Source organism: Saimiri boliviensis, chromosome 7 (assembly GCF_048565385.1).
Source record: "Saimiri boliviensis isolate mSaiBol1 chromosome 7, mSaiBol1.pri, whole genome shotgun sequence".
Lineage (NCBI taxonomy): Eukaryota > Metazoa > Chordata > Mammalia > Primates > Cebidae > Saimiri > Saimiri boliviensis.
The window spans coordinates 98,440,961-98,461,916 of NC_133455.1; the positions used below are offsets into that span (position 1 = coordinate 98,440,961).

Here is a 20,956-nt window from a genome sequence, read left to right on the forward strand (position 1 = left end):
GAAAATTTAAAAAAATAAAAAACAAATGTAAAAGGCAAAGGTACATATATAAATTCAATTATTTTCCAAACTGCTTCAGTTTAATATGAACAATGTCCATTTAATATCTCAAAGAAATTAGATATTTAACAAATATTTTCAATAAATTAAACATAACTATTATCTCCCATTAAAGAAAGACAGTCGTGGTAACTCTCTGGAGGAATCCTGGAGAACTATGTGCAAGGGCAGAGACGACTCCGAGATACCGGTTAAGAAGACAACCAAAAGCCCTGCAGATATCTGGGTGAAACTAACAGAAGCTGAACTCGCTAAAAGAAGAGCTTTACCACACATGACACCTGCATCCCACCTTTCAAAAACCACTCTGGCAATAACAGAGGCTGGACTGGAAGGAAATGAGGTAGAGGCATACGGTGGGAGGAATTAAAGATGATAATGTAGTTCAGCACTTCCTACAGAACCCTAACTGCAGAGGATCCCAACGGTAAACAAATTTGAGAACTGTTAAATACTAGACAGTCTTCATGTGGATTCAGACTAGCACAGGAAAAAAGTCTAAAAAGCAAAACAGAAAATAAATTTGTTGAGTGTTGTTCGACCTGTTTGTCCCAAAATATATTTTTGGCCAGAGGCCTTCTTTTACTATAAAATGTATTAATATCAAGAAATATATTTTGGAAAGGGCTGTGGTAGTAAAGTGGAAACAGTCTGTAATCTTTGTTTTTTCAACCAGGTATTCTGTGATTTAGTATTTTCAACTAGGTGTTGTATTTTCAATTAGAAAGATGGATGAGGCTTAAAAATAGAACAATTTATATGGAAGTTGAAGTTAGTGAAAAATACAAAATCACAAAAGAAATTCAGAACTGGAAGTCTGTCAGGTTATCCCTGAGGTTCACAAGCACACTGAGGGAGAGGAAATGAAAGCACCACCCCCAGCACAATTACTGAGTCTGCAGGAAGCTGCAGTTAGTCTGTGGAAAAGAGGATGAATTTGGATGCTTGTTTATAACATGAGTTTTGTCACTGTAGAGATGCAAAGAGATCCTAAACCTTGGTATCTTTTGAGCAAGAAAAAACGTTAAGCATTAACTGCGTAAAACCATCACCTTTGGAGTTATTTTTAAAAATCGATCACACATACTCAAGATAAATGTCTAAAATTATTTTGAAAATAAAATTTTTAAAAAGAGGAGGAAACTTAGCCAGGAACAATGCAATGAAAGTAACAATAGGACATCGAGTGCTTGCTACATCCGGGCACCAGAGCTGTATATGTATTAACACATTTAAGCCTTGCAGTAAGTTTATAATATTGGTAATATTATCCCCATCTGACAATAAAACTAAGGCAGGGAGAGAGGATTTTCTCAGAGTTATAAATACAGTAAGTGGCTAAGCCAGGATTTTGTCCCAGCAGCGTAGCTCCAAAAGTCTATGCACTTAATTAACCACCATACATTGCTACTTATCCAAACATTAAGCAAACAAAACCATGCCAGTTCAAAAATCCTGTTGAAGGATAAAGCTCAATAAATGGTGGAAATCTGGGCAAAGTGCTGTACTGTAAATAGATACACAAATCTGTTCGGGGTTAAATGACAAATCTGTTCACAGTTAAAGGTATAGCCAGGTTGAAGAAGGTAAACTTCATCAAGTGATACTGTCTTGAACTCCCGACCTCAGGTGATCCGCCTGCCTTGGCTTCCAAAGTGCTTGGATTACAGGCGTGAGCCACCACGCCCGGCCAAGTGATACTGTCAAGAAACATTTCATTGTGTACAAAAAAACACTTGAACACTGGTTGAGAGGTAGAAAATAATGGGAAGCCCAAACTACTGTGATCATTATTTTTACTATATGACAATAAGTAAAAAAACATGAGCCGGGTGCAGTGGCTCAAGCCTGTAATCCCAGCACTTTGGGAGGCCGAGGCGGGTGGATCACGAGGTCAAGAGATCGAGACCATCCTGGTCAACATGGTGAAACCCCATCTCTACTAAAAATACAAAAAAATTAGCTGGGCGTGGTGGTGTGTGCCTGTAATTCCAGCTACTCAGGAGGCTGAGGCAGAATTGCTTGAACCCAGGAGGCGGAGGTTGCGGTGAGCCAAGATCGCGCCATTGCACTCCAGCCTGGGTAACAAGAGTGAAACTCTGTCTCAAAAAAAAAAAAAAAAAGAAAGAAAAAGAAAAAAACATGAAGGCATTTAAGAATAGAGGAAGCCTACTGATTTCCAAGAGTATGTAGGTGCTTGAGATTCAGTTTATTTTCATGTGATTTAAATCCCAGTGTTTGTGATAAAAAAAAATTTTTCTTCTTCACTGAAAAAACAAAACCAAAACAAGGCTCTTTTTCATTTTCTGAAATAAAAACAGTGTTTCATGAGCTAGACCTCTTTCTGCCCATGATATGACACACACTATTTGACATTTATGGGAGAAAACAAACTTCCAAAATTTCCACCTATATTAAATATAGCCTAAAAACAATGCATTCTGCCATTTACATAGTCTGCAGTGCCTGCATATTTGTGCTGTATATAACCTACATCTAGGTGTCCTTTTCCCAGAGGCCACACGTGCCTTACCTGACTCCAGACCTCTTTTCATACTATATGCTATGCACTATGCCTGACTTGTCTTTACCTTTTCTTCTCTGCCTGGGTCTCATCATCCTTAAAGCTTGGTTCAAATGTCAGCTCCTCTGAGAAGCCTTTCAGTATACAGTTAATCATTCCCATCTTTTCACCAGCACAGGACCCAGTACACTAATTTTTAGGAAGCTCATGATTTATACTGTCAGTTGAACAATGGGAAATAGTGAGGCTGTGATGACCATAATTAGGCAATTTGAGGTAATTTCAAAGAATAGTCTATCTTGGAAAATACAGCAGAATGGCAGTTCAATGCAACAAATCCTAAGTGTTAACTATATGCAAGGCAGTACCATGGAAGGAAAACATTCAAGGCTGCTTTATGCAAATATAAGCAAGGTGTAAAGTAAATCAAAGTTAACACAGAAACATCACGAAATAATTCAGAATAAAATGCATGATGCCAAAAATACCTTCCAGAGTCATAAAATGTTTTGTTCCTATTTTGAATTTGCAATTGTTAAACAATATTCTTATTCACTCAACAACTAATATTTAACAAATATGCATGGACTATAAAAACAGATTTGCTGGTAGACATAGCCATGAATTCACACTTTAAAGATGGTTCATATCCTTTATAATGTATACTGTTCACTGCATTCCATGGCTATGACTAAGCTTCTGGCCGAAACTTGCATAAATATCCTGTCTGAATACAATTCTTTTAAAAATTACACTTCTCACTGAATTATAGATAAGGAAAGATAAAAACACTAAGCAGGAGCACCATAAAAGACTGATTAACTTAATTAAGTTGAAAAATGAATAGATGTAAGCTGTAGTTAACACAGACCCAAAACAAACACAAAAGATAATTAATCATCTGAAATCCTTTTAAAAATAAGATTTCTTTTTAAAAAATCAAGTGTAATTAATCAACTTAAAACTCTTACTCAGATTTTTTAAGGTACACGCTTATAAACCAAAGAAAAGATCAAATAAACCTAAGGAAATTTAATTCTCTAATAGTTTTTTTTTTTAATGCTCGAAGGAAACAAAGGAATTGCATTTTTATAGGAATGCATTTCTTTTCTATCCTGCAAAGTCTCAGAACCCCACAAGCACTTTTCTTCATTTTTATCACCTTCTGACAGCCCATAATAAAGCATTATTAAAATACAGTATTAATTTCTGAAGGCATAGAAGGCCTGCTACATTAAAATGAACATCAACACTAAATTTTATAATTCTTCAGTGAGTATAGTCATACCATGATAAACTGATTATTTAGAAGCTGTATCTGTCAAGTTTATAGGACAGGAAACTTAGCTAATAATACACTAAAACTGTAGCCTACAATGCTGTTAGAATTTTGTCTACCACCAAGTTTAAGAAACAGTTTTCTGGGAGAAAACTTCAATTCCTTTTCATGACAGATCATCACCTTAACACCGTATACCATCTCCACATCCACTTCATCTTGGTCCCTGCTGACTGTCATCCGTCGCTCCAGTCACACTGAAAAGATGGATGCCTGACCTCTCCATGAATCTTTTCACAGCCTCTGAACCTTTTTCTCAGGCAGTTCTCAGCCCAGACTGTCCCCATCCACCTGGTAAACTCTTATTCATTCTTCAGGGCCCACTTCAAAAGCCTTCTCTTCAAGGACGCCTTCCCTGGCCCTTCAAGGCAAAACTGAGACACTCTTTCACAGTTCCAGTACACTCTCTGTCACCATGGATTATAGTGAAGTGTTTTTATTCTCACTGCTATCAATGAGACTATACTAGACCAGAGGATTTCAGTCATTATCAAATAATGAAAACCTAGTAAACAGGGGTCATCAGCTCTTCTCCTGACCCCCACATTTAAACCAAAGTAGCACTCCTATTATTTGCTTTGTTTCTACCCATATCGTATTAAACAGTCTAGCAGAACAGTATTATCTACAAGAGAGTTAAGTGGTCACATGTATTAATACTTCTTCCTTAGTAGCAGTGAATTAGCTAGCATGGATAGTGATACAGCTTGCTAAGTAACAGCATAAATTCAAACCTCCCTAGGATTTGCCCCAAGTCTTGGTCCTTAACATCACAGAGATCTGGTTCATACATACATCTAGAGGTATATGAAGTATTTAATCATCTCCCCCATCAATCCACCTTAATTACATAAAAGGGACTAGTAAGAACAATAAGAAAAGAGAGGAGAACAGGCAGTTGGGGGATGGGGGTGAGAGGAGCAGTATAAATTTTTTCCAAACACACTGTAAAGTGAATGCTTAAAAGACAAAACTTCATTTACAAAAGCAACAAGAAGACAATACTTAAGCATAAACTTAAGTTATATTCAAAATCTATAGGAAAAAAATATATAAAACAGGGGTATCCAATCTTTTGGCTTCCCTGGGTCATATTGGAAGAACTGTCTTAGGCCACACAAAAATACACTAAAGATAATGACTAAGAAAAAAACAAAATCACAAAAGAGTCATAATGTTTTAAGAAACTTTACAAACTTGTGTTGGGCCACATTCAAAGTTGTCCTGGGCTACATGCAGCCCACTGGCCACAGTTGGGCAGGCTTGCTATAAAACATTCCTAAAAGATAAATGTAAAGACAGCCCTTGTTATTGGTTAGTGTGTCTCAATGCCATCAAAACGTTAGCAGTCCCTAACTTAATATATGAAACTAATACACTCCCAATAAAAATACCAACAAGTTTTTTTTTTTTTTTTTTTTTTTGAGACAGAGTTTTGCTCTTGTTGCCCAGGCTGTAGTGCAATGGCACAATCTTGACTCACTGCAACCTCTCCACCTGCCAGGTTCAAGAGAGTCTCCTGCCTCAGCCTCCTGAGGAGCTGGGATTATAGGCACATGCCATGACACCCAGCTCATTTCTGTATTTTTAGTAAAAACAGGGTTTCACCACATTGGCCAGGGTGGTCTGGAACTCCTGACTTCAGGTGATCCTCCCACCTCAGCCTCCCCAGGTTCTGGGATTATAGGCATGAGCCACCGTGCCTGGCCTAAAAATATCAACGAGTTTTTAAATTTTTTAATGGAGTTTTAAAAGTTGATATTTATGGAAAAATAAATATACAATAGCTATGAAAACACTGAAAAAAAAAAAACAGGGTATAAAGAGGGAGTAACCATCAGATATTAAAACATAGCAAAAAGCCTTTGTAATTAAAATAGTGTGGTATTAGTGTACAAATGAACAGACCAATGGAACTAAACAGAGAAGTCAAAATTACAAATGGAATTCATGATAATGTCAGTATCTCAAATCTTTTGGCTAAAGTTAGCCTTTTATTTTATTTTATTTTTTAGAGACAAGGTCTCACTATGTTGCCCAGGCTAGTCTCCAACTGCTGGGCTCAATGAGTTGCCTGAGCTGGTCTTGAATTCCTGGGCTTACCCACCTTGGCCTTCCAAAGTGCTAGGATTACAGATGTGAGCCACTGCACTCAGCCAAATATAAATTTTTAAGAAAAGGCTGTTTACCATTTTGTGGTTTTACCACAAAAAAGCATAGTCATTTGGAAAAGAGTCAAATAATATCTATTCCTCACCCAATACAAGAGAGTAAATTCCAAACAGAGCAAAGGCCTGAATGTAATAAATGAAACAGCATATGGGTGAATTCTCCTAAAACCTGTTCTGTAACCCAAGTGTAGATTAGAAAAGGCTTTCTGATTATGACTTTAAAAAAAAAAAAAAAAAAAGAGAGTGTTAAGCCAGGTGTGATGGCTTACCCCTGTAATCCTAGCACTTTGGAAGGCGAAGATAGGAGGATACTTGAGCCCAGAAATTCAAGAACACACTGAGCAACATGGCAAAACATCATCTGTACAAGAAATACAAAAATTAGCCAAGCATGGTGGCACGCACCTGTAGTCCCAGCTATTTGGAAGGCTGAGGTGGGAGGATCAACTGAACCCAGAAAGTTGAGGCTGCACTGAGCTGTGATCGCACTACTGCACTCCAGCCTGGGTGAAAGAGTATGATTCTACTTCAAAAAAAAAAAAAATGGTGAGGCCAGGCCTGATGGCTCATGTCTGCAAACTCAGCACTTGGGGAAGCTGATGCTGGCAGATTGCTTGAGCCCCGTAATTGAAGACCAGCCTGAGCAACAGAGCAAACTCTCCATCTCCATAAAAAATATAAAAGTTAGCTGGGTGCAGTGGCACATGCCTATAGTACCAGCTACTTGGGAGGCTGAGGTGGGAGGATCACTTGAGTCCCGAGGGGCAGAGGTTGCAATGAGTCAAGATTGTACCATTGCACTCCAACCTGGGCGACAGAGCAAGAACCAGTCATTAAAAAAAAAAAAAAAAAAAAAAAAAGAAAGCCCGGCACAGTGGCTCACATCTGTAATACAAGCACTTTAGGAGGCTGAGGCAGGCAAATCACAAGGTCAGGAGTTCCACACCAGCTTGACCAACATGGTGAAATCCCATCTCTACTAAAAATAAAAATAAAAAAATTAGCCAGGCATGGTGGCACATCCCTGCAATCCCAGCTAATTGGGAGTCTGAGGCAGGAGAACTGTTTGAACCCAGGAGGCGGAGGTTGCAGTGAGTTGAGATCATGCCACTGCACTCCAGTCTTGGCAACAGAGTGAGACGCTGTCTCAAAAACAAATAAATAAATAAAGGTTGATAAACTTATTACATGAAAAAATTATACAAACTGAATGGCATCAAATACCATAAAGACAAATTGGTAGAAAATATTCACAATACGTATCAAAGGAAAAGTCCTAATATTCCTAACATACAAAGAACTTTTTTTTTTTTTTTTTTTTTTGAGACGGAGTTTCGCTCTCGTTACCCAGGCTGGAGTGCAATGGCACGATCTTGGCTCACTGCAACCTCCACCTCCTGGGTTCAGGCAATTCTCCTGCTTCAGCCTCCTGAATAGCTGGGATTACAGGCACGCGCCACCATGCCCAGCTAATTTTTCTATTTTTAGTAGAGACAGGGTTTCACCTTGTTGACCAGGATGGTCTCGATCTCTTGTCCTCGCGATCCACCAGCCTCGGCCTCCCAAAGTGCTGGGATTACAAGCTTGAGCCACCATGGCCGGCCTCATACAAAGAACTTTTAACGAAGGGAGGAGAGGGTGAGAAAGACCAAACGTCCTCATGGTAATGATGGTTGTACAATTCTGCAAACACGCCAAAAGCCACTGAATTATATATTTGAAATGGGTGAAGTTTGTGGTATATAAATTGTTTCATTAGTCTATTTGGGTTTTTTTTTTTTTTTTTTTTTGAGATGGAGTCTTGCTCTGTTGCCAGGCTAGAATGCAGTGGTGTGATCTCAGCTCACTGAAACCTCCACCTCCTGGGTTCAAGCAATTCTCCCACCTCAGCTTCCTGAGTAGTTGGGACTACAGGCGTGTGCCAACACACCCAGCTCATTTTTGTACTTTTAGTAGAGATAGGGTTTCACCATGTTGGCCAGGATGGTCTCAATCTCTTGACCTCATGATCTGCCCTCCTCAGTCTCCCAAAGTCATTAGTTACTTTTTAAAATCCTATAGAAGAACAGGTGAAAGATTTAGAAGACAATTCACCCCCGCCAAAGATATAAAAATAGTTCATAAATATATAATAATAAACTTCATTCATAAGAGAAATGCAAATAAAAACTGCACTAAGATTCCACTTCTCGCCCATCAGAATGACAAAATTTTAAAAGCTTGATAATATACTCTGTTGATGAGAATGTGCGGAACAGACTGTCTCATGAATCGTTGGCGGGAATACAAACAATCCTTATGGAGGCACACAGTAATACTTTCAATGCAATAATCCCAATTCTAGGAATTTACCCTGAAGATTCACCTTCCAACAACCCAAATATATGAATGACAAAGCTGGAGTACATTGCTGCAGTATTTATAATTCAAACTATTGGAAACCAACAAAATGTCTAAACATCAAGAATGACTGAATAAACTCTGGTACACACATACATAAAATAAGGTACCATATAGCTGCTTTTTTTAAGAGGAAAATATCTCCAGAATGTTTTAAGTATAAAAAGCAAAGAATAAATTAAGATATATACTATGCTACCTTTCGTGTAAGAAAATGGAAATCACAAAACATCCATGGTCTGCTCATCTTATACAAACATAGGAAGGATAAACCAGAAAACAATGAAATTGGTACCTTACAGGGGTAAGAGGCAGTTAGGATGAAAGGACTAAGATAACAGGTTACATCTGAGTAAACCCTTATGTAATTGTGACTTTGTGAAGTATATTAAATAATATTCCATGTATCAAAAAAATGCAATTATATCAACAAAGATAGTGGGAAAAAACTAAAACTGAAAGCATATGGAAAAAAATGAACCCAAATGTATTTCAAATAAATAAAATAATCACAGTGAAAAAGAGGAAAAAAAGAACTAATCCAAGTAACTTCTAGATACAGTATTGAGTACACACCCTTGTCTGGGAGCAGGGGAGAGGTGGAGGAAGGACTGAAAACAAATCCTAAGCCATTTTTAGCAGGTTGGTTTAGGGGTGGAGACAATGGTAAAAGAATATTTCTGAAATTATTTTAAATGTATTGATGACGGAAGTCAGGATTCTAACTGTGGAAGTAAGGAGATATAATACAGAGAAGAAAGCAAACAAGAGCCTTGGAAGAATGGCCTGGAATTGGAGTATCAAGTTTGAACACATAACATCATGTGTGCATGCTTTTACTTCCTAGCTCTGCCACTGAAAGGGCTCAGAAGCAATGAGATCCTGGTAGCAATAAACGTGTCTAACACTCAGAGCCTTATAAAGGGAACCAGAGCTCCTTTGACAGATGACTAATTTCAAGAGTAGGGCAGGGACAGTATAGGACAAACCTGGAATATTTTGTTGGGACAGAAAATAACGAAGGTACTCAAAAAAATGATGAGGGCATGTCAAAGGAGCACAAGTAGCAGCCAATAGGGCTCCCGATGGCCATATCTGGAACAACTTTATTAGCATCAACATTAGAAGGAAATAATGAATTATAAATCACTGAGGGGAAAATAAGTATCAAAGGGTTCATAGTGATTACATAGACATCAATATATGTGCAAAAGGGAGGGTTCTTCCTTATAGAAGCACACCAAATGTCAAATGATGTATAAGGAAGGAGTGCTAGTGTTGAACAATCAACAATTTGTAAATAACATAGAGAAGATTGTTTTGAGCAAGAACCAGTGATAGATGCTAAATCTTGTAAGAGAATGTCCTTATTCTTAGTTTTTAAAAAAATGACTTTTTTAGGGGTAAAAGAACTTGATGTATGCAATTTAAAATCAAACGTAAGTTGAGTTTTCTGAAAAAACAACTACATTGTTTTCAGGAAAAAAAGCAATGTAGATAGAACCAATGACAAAGCTAATGCAAAGTTTTAATAACAGATGAGGCTGAGTGAAGGGTGTATGAAAATTCTAAGTATTCTTGTAAACTAACCATAGCTTCAAAGTATTTTCAAACAAATAGTTAAAAGAAAAAAAGAAAAGGCAAATCTTACATTTCTCAGTGCTTCATAAACAGCTCTAAATGCTGGTTGCTTATCATCATGGTAAACACCTCTGTTCCCATGAAGAATAAAGATTCCGTCTTCTTCTGCTTCTTGGCAATTGCTTCCATATATACAATGATCTGGTCGATAATTCCATTGACACGGAAAAACAAAAAGGCTTTCTACATAAAGAAAAGACCAAACAATGAAGCAAATACCCCTAATTCAACAGATGTAACATTTTGCAAAACTTTTAGTTAAAAAATGCAGCTCTTATAGGTAAGAATTACAATAATAAAAAACAAGTTTGGCATTTAGATCTCTTCCAATTAAACCAATATTCAAGAAAAGTTTTACTCTGTTTCAAAAATAAGTAACTATAATCATTAATATAAGACAGAATCAGATAAATGCATGTTCTCCTTTTTCACTAAGTATTATCTGGAATTCCATAATGCGAACAAAAGGAATTTAAATAATTACCTGGATTATGAGAAAACATGATATTCAATAGATCTTGATCACCCCATGTGATGTTTAGTTTGTATTTTTTAAGCAATGGCATAAGTATATCTCCCCATTGTAGTCGTACAGTTGTCATATCATTCTGTTGATTAAAACATTCAAAAGATCTTCAGACTTTCAGGCTTAAAATGGCAGCATGATGACAGTTCTACATTCTTCCCACAACCATTAACAGAGCCACAAAAAGAAAAAAAGAACTCCCCATGCAAACTCCCCATGATATCAAGTGACATTTCTAACCCTAAATGTGACAAAGGCTGTCCAGGAAAAGAGAAGATAACAAAAGAGAGAGAGAGAGAGAAAGAGAGAGAGAGAGAGAGAGTGTGTGTGTGTGTGTAGACAGATATATAAAGTAGTATAAACATATATATATATATATATGTTGCCGATTTCTTTCAAGTTTGTTCCTATGTATGCTATCTCTTTTGTTACTATTTTAACAGGGGAGGAGGGTTTTCCATTTTATCTTCTAAAAGGTTGCTATTTGTATATTAGAAAAGGCAAGCAAAGAATTCTGTAAAGAGGCACCATGAATGATATACAAAGTCAAAGAAGATTTCCTAGGGAAAATAACTGGGTCCAGTCTAGCAGGTGTATGCAGTCCCATAAACTCTCACCGTCCCAGAGGGAGGCAAGTTAGGACTGACATCTTTGGTAGTATTAAAGACTGCACTCCACAAAAGAGATCCTAGTCTCCTAATGCCTCTCATACTATCGAAGAGCTGACAGATTCACCCAACCCATTTAACGACTGTAAGCTTTGATATCAGAATTACAACCCTCCTAGCAAAGGTATTTTCCTATTCTTGGGTATCAACTGATTGACGTATCAACATTGTTTTCAGGAGGAGACCATACTAGGCTACTTGAGAAAGAACCCCTGCAGTTAGCCACAGTAAATGGTTTGACTCTCCTTTTAAAAGTAGTGATTTCTGTATTTTAATTTTCAACCCAGCGAAATTAACCATATATCCTTAATGTTTACAGTAGTTTTAATAGATTGAGGTCTCCCAGGGATGTAAATATGTCGTGCAAATAATGATAATTTTACATCCTATCTAAATTGTATACCTATTTCTTTCACTTGTCTAATATAAGAGCTTGTAATTCCTCCATGCTGAGAACCACTATTTGAATATTACTTAATAGTTATGGTTCCAGGTGCAGTGACTCATGTCTGTAATCCCAGCACTTTGGGAGGCCAAGGCAGGCAGATCAACTGAGTTCAGGAGTTCAAGACCTGCCTGGGCAACATGGTGAAATCCTGAATTGAATACTGGACCTTTTAGATCCCTGTGACTCTTTTAAACTATCCAGAGTATAAACCAGAATTCTTTTTTTTTTTTTTTTGAGACAGAGTTTCGCTCTTGTTACCCAGGCTGGAGTGCAATGGCGCGGTCTCGGCTCACTGCAACCTCCACCTCCCAGGTTCAAGCAATTCTCCTGCCTCAGCCTCCTGAGTAGCTGGGACTACAGGCATGCGCCACCATGCCCAGCTAATTTTTGTATTTTTAGTAGAGACGGGGTTTCACCATGTTGACCAGGATGGTCTCGATCTCTTGACCTCGTGATCCACCTGTCTCGGACTCCCAAAGTGCTGGGATTACAGGCTTGAGCCACCGCGCCCGGCCAAACCAGAATTCTTAATAGTGCAGTTCACATAGTGTGCTAATACGTACATTTTGTACATGTCCCCAGTAAGATTAAGAAATTAAGTACAGAAATTAAGAGTAAGATTTAGAAACTTTTATAGCAAGTTGATAGTTTTATGTGTGCTTAATATGTTTTTCCAGTAATCTATTTTTACGTAAGTATTGGCTCATAACGTACTGAATTTTTTTTTTAAATTAATCCTTTGCCATAGTTTGAGAAACAATGTTATGAGCAATTTTATAATTTATACTAAATTCAATGACAATATAAACAATCTGTCCTTTAAATAAAAAGGTCAGAATTCATGAAAAAAACTCCACATACTTAAATTGATCTACAATTGCATTAACCTTGTGTGAAATTTCTTGGCTCACAGTATACATAGTAATTATAATCAGAATTTTTTTTAATGTGAAAAATGACTAAAACAAGTTTTACTTAAGGAAATAATTTGAAAAGATAACTCTTTGAAGTAAGTCATTGAGTATGTTTAGGAAATATTAGGCTCTGAAAAGAAAAATATCAATTACACAAGGACAAAAACCAGGAACACATTCAACAGACAGAACTGGTGGAGCCCTTGTACAATACCATGTTAAAGTCTTCATGTGAGTCTATCTATTCAAATATATAGAGAAATATAAATTTTAAAAACCAATATAAATCAAATATATATATGTAAACATATTATCTCACAAGAAATATATCTATTCAAAGAAAATCAATGAAAGTCAAAATTAAGAGTCCAGTGCAGTCTTAGGAAAAAAATCAAACGGGAAAAAACCTTAGCTTAAAGAAAAAAGTCCTATTAGAAAACTATTTGGAAAAGCAGCAACAACACTACTATTGTTTGCTAATTATATACCTAGACTATCCAAGACAATCAATGAAAAGCTATGAGAAATGAGTTTAATAAAGAGGCATTACATATAAAAGGAGTTCAAGTCAATAAGTAAGAGAAACCAAGACGTGGGCAAAGGATATGGGCAAGCAGCCATTCACAAAAGGAGAAACAGAAATGGCTACAAATTACAAGAAAAGATTTTAACCACGACGGTAGTATAGTCAAGAAAATACAAATTTTAAAATATATTTTCAGTTATACAACTACATATACATACTAGTTATACACACACAAAAATAAAATCATCCATTCTCCACATCACACACACATAAAAAATGTGATTATGTGTAATGACACAGAAGTCAGTCAACTATATATTTACTAAATGAAAAAAGCTGAAAATATATGGAAGAATCCTATATCTAAGTGCTAATGCACATGTATGTTTGTTTCAAAATACTTTTTCTTTTCTTTTTTTTCTTTTTTTTTGAGACAGAGTCTCGCTCTGTTGCCTAGGCTGGAGTGCAGTGGTACAATCTTGGTCCACTGCAACCTCCACCTCCTGGGTTCAAGTGATTCTCATGCCTCAGGCTCCTGCACAGCTAGGATTACAGGCACTTGCCACCATGCCTAGCTAATTTTTATATTTTCAGTTGAGATGGGTTTTCACCATATTAGCCAGGCTGGTCTCCCAAAGTGCTGGAATTACAGGCACGAGCCACTGCACCCAGCCTCAAAATACACCTTTTCAAGGGTCCAAAGAACACACAGCAAAGTTTATAGTGTCACTATGGGTGGACGCATGAAACTGTAGAGAGATATATCAAGGGGAGACTTGTCTTTTTACTCTACATACATTGAATTTTTTGAATCTTTATAAGCATAATTTAGTTTCATAACATTTAAAACAGAAAACCATTGTTCTAATTTTACAAATTTTAGCAAATCTATGACCAAATACATGTGTGTTAAAATTAAGATTAGTTTCATTTTTTAAATTAAGCATGCTTTTGAAAATGAACGGAATGTCATTATCAGCCTGTCCCATACATACATATAAAATTGAAGATTATTCAAATTACGCTCCAACAATGCTAGAAACTGGGAACTCATCAACTCCTAAAGATGAGTTACTTCGCTTTAAAAAGTTCAACCTCTTTGGCAAGATGTTTGTTATTATTCTGTTCTCATAAGTTAGGTACTAACACAAGAAAAGTCCTCTATCACACACATCTTACAAATATGTAAAAACATTGTATCTACTTCATATAAAATATTTTTCAATAATTCACTAATGGCCTAGTTTTTAAAACCTTCATCTGACTGTCCTTTACTAATAACTATCTATCAAGTTGCTACTTTATGTCAGGCACCAGGCTAAAATAAATATAAAGCTGTACAAAGACGTATCCTGCCCTCAGTAGGTGCAGCAAGCAAACAAAGAAAGACTTTACAAATACACAGGACAAAAAGGGCAGACAGTAAACAAACAAGGAAAAGATCCCACTATGTCTAATTTATACTCTTCGGTTTTTCTCTAATAAATAGGAAAAAGTGAAGAAATACCGTAATACTCTTTTTAGGAGAGAAAATAAACACCCTAATAGGGATTCAACACTGCAAATATGATACTGCAAAATACAAAATAATCGCTTAACCAATGTTACGCATTGTTTAACAAATACAGGATTATTAAAAATTATATGATTTTTTTTTTTTTTTTTGAGACGGAGTTTTGCTCTTGTTACCCAGGCTGGAGTGCAATGGCGCGATCTCGGCTCACCGCAACCTCCGCCTCCTGGGTTCAGGCAATTCTCCTGCCTCAGCCTCCTGAGTAGCTGGGATTACAGGCACGTGCCACCATGCCCAGCTAATTTTTTGTATTTTTAGTAGAGACGGGGTTTCACCATGTTGACCAGGATGGTCTCGATCTCTTGACCTTGTGATCCACCCGCCTCAGCCTCCCAAAGTGCTGGGATTACAGGCTTGAGCCACCGCGCCCGGCAAATTATATGATTTTTAAAGAGAATGTTCAATATCTTAATTTATTTTTTCCTTGGGACACAGTCTCACTCACACTGTCACTCTGTCACTCAAGCTGGAGTGCAGTAGCATGATCTCAGCTCACTGCAACCTCCACCTCCCTGGTTCCAGCAATTCTTCCTCAACCTCCCGAGTAGCTGGAAATACAGGCATGTACCACCATGCACAGCTAGTTTTTTCTATTTTTAGTAGAGATGGGGTTTCACCATGTTGGCCAGGCTGGTCTCGCACTCCTGACCTCATGTGATCCACATGCCTCGGCCTCCCAAAGTCCTGAAATTACAGGCTCAAGCCACCACACCCAGCCCTATTTTAACTTTTTAATATACCTAACTATACATCAGGTTGGAGCTGAACAGCCATGGGTGGTAAGAACCAGGTGACAACAAAGCAAATAAATAACTTAAACTATGATCTTTTCCTAAGTTTTTATTGTGGCTTTGCATAGGTTAAGAACCATGAAGCAACAGTCGTGCATCTGTATAAAACAGTTTGGAAAGTGATTATAAGTAACTTGGTTATCTCGCTAAATTTCTAAAATGTAAGACCTGTGCTAACTGTAGAACTGGTAGGAAAAACCAAGACTATGTTTGCTATACACAGAACAATCAAGAAAAATGAAAATATATGAGAAAAGGAATTTAAAAATCCCTAATTTTTGTGGGACCATCTCGACAATCCTAAGTATAACAACAATATTTGAAAACAAAGCAAATCTGAGTATGTTCCTATTTGTAAAACAGAAATAGTAGGTGTGAGGTGAATTATACCTACTGAATTAACGTACAACCAATTGTTTCATATTTTTTTCATAAAGTCATTAATGTGCGGAAGAAAAAAAAATTTGCAAGTTTAGAAATTATTCCAATCCCCGTAACTACATCTCTAGATGACTTGGAACATGTCACAGAAAAAAAAAGAAAAAGAGAAAGAGATAAACTATGGAAGTATTTATGAATGACAGTTAAATAATAGGGAAGTAAAAGACAGTAGATGTGGCCCAAGTGCAGTGACTCACAACTATAAACCCAGCACTGTGGGGGGTTGAAGTGGGAGGATCACTTGAGGCCAGGAGTTCAAGACCAACCTGGGCAACTGTTTTTTTGCAGAGACCATTCTCTACAAAAAAGTGAAAGAAGAATAAAATAATTTTTTAAATAATGGATTTGAAATATATAGCTGTATTTTTTTTAAGTTTTAATCAACTGGTGTTATCTCTATAGTTCTTTGCAACATTAAACTTCTACTAATTTCAAATGCAGTTATTGAGAAGTTACATTATTTCTTTGCAGATAATCTTACAGCACCATCTTCTGGTATAATATCACCGTGCATAATCTAACAATCAGAAAATAACAATCATGTTACCATACTAGTTTTGTCATATAGCAAAACTTTACAGTACATGAAATTTAAAAATTCAAGATATAATAACAAACTTGGCAACCAAAGCGAGATGTTCTCTGTTAAACAAGAGCAGAGGTTTCCTAACACTGGGCTCACTAACGCAACCAGCAGGGGAAGACAAACTGAATTTAAATCAGAATTTTAAAAAGGTTTAGAATAGGAAAGGCTAAAAAGAAAACTAGGTTTACCAGATCAACAGAATAGAAGAGTGACAGGTTAATAGCTGTCAGACTTCTAAGACTGAAGTGTTGGCACATGGTAATGGCTACAGCAGTATTGCTGCTTATACCAAAGGTTAGAGGAAACAGCTCGAAATGAGGCAAAGACTTAAAGCAGACTTATAGAAAGAAGAAATAAATTCCACTCCACCAGATACCATATGAAAAATACATGACAAAAATATGTATCTACAGGCCGGGCGCGGTGGCTCAAGCCTGTAATCCCAGCACTTTGGGAGGCCAAGGCGGGTGGATCACGAGGTCAAGAGATCAAGACCATCCTGGTCAACATGGTGAAACCTTGTCTCTACTAAAAATACAAAAAAATTAGCTGGGCATGGCGGCATGCGCCTGTAATCCCAGCTACTTAGGAGGCTGAGGCAGGAGAATTGCCTGAACCCAGGAGGCGGAGGTTGTGGTGAGCCGAGATCGCGCCATTGCACTCCAGCCTGGGTAACAAGAACGAAACCCCATCTCAAAAAAAAAAAAAAATATGTATCTACGAATGTACAAACATACTCATATTATAAAAGACATGATATCCCTTAATGTTTAATTTAGTCCTAACGAGACAAAAAGGAATAAACAGTAAGTCTATACCTCCAGAGGGAAAGCCTACAGTGAGTGAGTGCTCAGAAGTCACTGCTTTTAGCTAACATTTTACTGCTTACTACATGCCACAATCTAGTAAGAATTTTCAACAGATCTCTTTTAAATCAACTTAGTTAAGTCTGTTTATCTTTCTTATTCAGCTGAGACAACTTATACTTGAAAGTTAACTAAGTGACTAGTAAAGTAGTGCACAGGAGGCAAAGCTACAAAGAAAGCCAGTTTGACTCCAGAGCCAGAAAACTACAGTGACTTGCAATTCACATATACAATTAATCTACATGAAACTGGTAAACGGTAGTACATACTGATGTAATCTAAATGCACACTCAGAGAATTTAAATAGTCTGATTTTCTACTGACCTCACAATCTGAAGGACTGAAAACATGTAGGAATTTTTTAACTTCCAATAACACCATAATAGCCAACATTTACTATGTGTCAGCCACTGTTCTAACTCATTTCCTCCTCGCAAAAGTCCCATGACATTGGTAGTGCTATCATTTGCATTTTACAGGTGAAATCAAACACGTTGCAGAGTCTATGCTTTTAACTGCAACTCCATGTCGTCCTTAAGGTGTATCATAATTTAGATTAGATGCATTCCATGGCTATATAAGTACAAAATAACACCTGCTTCCTGGAATGGCAATCTAGAGAAATGATGTTCACTACTTAGTACATTGTTATTTTACTTCATTGTAATGCCATCTGGTTTGACCTATTGTAATTCTCTGTTAAACAGACTAATATGAACACACTTCCACATAAATCTAGATATCTAGATTCTTCTAATCTTCTAGATTATTCTAGATTAGTAGAAAAATTTTTTATAGTTCAATCTAGTTTTTAGTAAAACTAAATAGAAAAGCAAACAATTTAGAAGGCTTTTAGAGAAATGCTAACAACTACCTGTATTAGTGACTTACCTTGAAATATTTCCTTCTCATTCGAGTCATGTTCATCAACATAACTCCAGAATTTACTCCAGTTTTTCCATAGTATGGATGCCTAGCAAAGCGATTATACCATCCTATTCGAGGTTCCTCATGTTCTGGTGCCATTGCAGCAATTTGTGTGGAATTAAATTTCTTTAGGAAAGACCAAATATCATCAACTGGTCGTAAAAAAAGGATATCAGTGTCGACATACAATAGTGAGTCAACTTCTTTCAGGATTAACTACAAGGAGAGATATTTGAATGATTAACTATAATTCTATTTCAAAAAGAAACATAAAATCACCTCTAATGGTATACGATACACCTAAGAGATAAACTAATTGATACTATTTTAAGGTGATCTTTCCTAAATCTGTCATTTTTAACAATAGCATATAAAGATACTATGCTGACCTTCACATTAACTTTTAGAGAAGATATAAAAACAAACCAAAGCAAAATACTCAATTATAAAAATTGAAAGAATGCTACCAATATCTTCAGAGATCAGGGAGAAAATGGTTTTCATAATGGACAATAACATTAACTTAGGTAAATTTATATCTTTAATACTAATTTCCTGAGATAAATACAGAAATAAACCAATACAAATAAAGATCTGATCTTATTCCCCTTGCCTTATAACACTGACACCTTTACACCATTTCAGTTTCAACTAGTAAGAGGTAGAGCCAAACTGGAACCCAGGCAATCCAGATTCAATTCAAAGTCCATGCTCTTATTGCTATGCTTACTGTCTCCCAATTAATCAAAGAGAATGTACGCCTACCAAGGGTAAAGGCTTGACTCAGACTGGCTATGTTGCACTTTCTAAGAGTTGTTAAATCAACATGTGCCTTTCCTGGGGATATTTAAGGATAATTGTGTGTGTTTGTGTGTGTGTGTGTGTGTGAGAGAGAGAGAGAGAGAGAGAGAGAGCGCGAGAGCGAGAACGCGCGCGCGCGCGCGCGGGGAGGGGGAGAATGAATCTCATTCTGTCACCCATGCTGGAGTACAGTAGTGCGATCTTAACACACTACAACCTCCGCTTCCTGGGTTCAAGCTATTCTCCTGCCTCAGCTTCTTGAGTAACTGGGATTATAGACATGCACCACCACACCTGGTCGATTTTTTGTATTTTTAATAGAGATGGGGTCTCATCATTTTGGCCAAGCTGGTCTTGTACACCTGACATCACGTGATCCATCTGCCTTGGCCTCCCCAAGTGCTGGGATTACAGGCACAAGCCACCGTACCCAACCAAGGATAATTTTTTATTTCTGCCTTACACATTAACTTTAGATTCTGACTCCTACAGATCTAAATTTACTGCCTATCCTGGTCTATTAGTTAAGATTCAATGAATAGGTGAATCTAAACCTTTTGAGGTAAGAATGTAATAGAAGCTTATCCTAGTACTGCTGCTTTTCAAAGTTCTAACTTCCTCCTGCAACTAAAGCCATCACCTTAATGGGCAGCTACTAGGCTGAAATCACCTCATTCCTCCCTTAGATCACTATCAGATGATTTAATTTCGGGCTGGGGAAAGAAATGACTGACTGTAGGGCCTGAGTAGGGAAGGTTCACTTGGTCAAAGTCCTCAATTAAAAGGGAATCTGTGACCAAGCATGGTGGCTCATGCCTGTAATCTCAGCACTGGTAGGCTGAGGCGGGAACATCACCGGAGGTCAGGAGTTCAAGACCAGTCTGGCCAATATGGCAAAACCCCGTTTCTACTAAAAATACAAAAATTAGCCAGGCATGGTGGCATATGCCTGTAATCCCAGCTATTTGGGAGACTGAGGCAGAAGAATCTCTTTATCCCATGAGGCAGAAGTTGCAGCGAGCTGAGACAGCGCCAATACACTCCAGGCTAGACAACAGAGCAAGACTCTATCTCAGAAAAAAAAAAAAAAAAAAAAAAAGGTGTGGGCAGGGAGAGGCGTAATCTGTGTGTCTAGCTCCCTTTTTTGAGGGGTAGTGGAGTGAGAATTGCTTTTAATAGCAACATTTTACATCTGTGTCATATCTGTTTACAGATTACTAAATTCTTAGCAGACTAGGAAGAAGCTGCATAAAGCTCCAAGTTCAATGCTGGGAGCCACTGCCAACTGGAAATCAGACATACAGTTAAATAATAATCACCTATGTATAGTTCTGATTCCTTTTGGGTGAAGAAGGCACTGGCACAGTTTACATTAGTTCTTTTCATTAATTTATTTCAAAGTAAGAAACTCAGCAAAAAAGTTTATCACTTTAAAAAAATAAAGCACCAATTTACTTAAATCTGGTTAAAAAGATGCAGAATTAACAGCAAAGTATGAGGTCAATTTGACAGGTTTCAAGTATTTCTTGTACTTAAAATTGCATTTAGGTATTTAACTGGTTTTACATAATTAAATGATCTGGCATATTTCATATAACAACATCAACAATTTAACTTGTTAAAAAAGTATTAACAAAGTGCTTTGGTGTCAAGCGTTAATAAAGTGCCATAACAAAATGGCAGAGAAACGGCCATAATCTCACATCTTTCTTTCATCTCTTACTGTTTTTTCAACATATTGGTGTGATTATTTA

General features: G+C 37.1%; 1 protein-coding gene across 8 annotated transcripts in view; it reads right to left on the minus strand.

Annotated features, from left to right (window-relative positions):
* Positions 1 to 20,956, minus strand: part of GXYLT1 (glucoside xylosyltransferase 1) — a 64,711-nt gene that overhangs the window by 12,188 nt on the left and 31,567 nt on the right. For 6 of the 8 annotated variants that reach the window (XR_012518539.1, XR_012518541.1, XR_012518540.1 and 3 more), the window contains 3 exons: positions 18,366 to 18,617; positions 10,620 to 10,743; positions 10,146 to 10,318 (listed from right to left, as the gene is read on the minus strand). Coding sequence is in view for 4 of the 8 variants with exons in the window: in XM_003926658.4 (XP_003926707.1) it covers positions 10,146 to 10,318; positions 10,620 to 10,743; positions 18,366 to 18,617 (549 nt within the window). In the remaining 4 variants the exon portion in view is untranslated. Of the gene's footprint in view, position 1; positions 7,778 to 10,145; positions 10,319 to 10,619; positions 10,744 to 18,365; positions 18,618 to 20,956 lie in introns of those variants that run through there. The other 2 variants (XM_074403089.1, XM_074403090.1) reach the window with 1 other exon arrangement.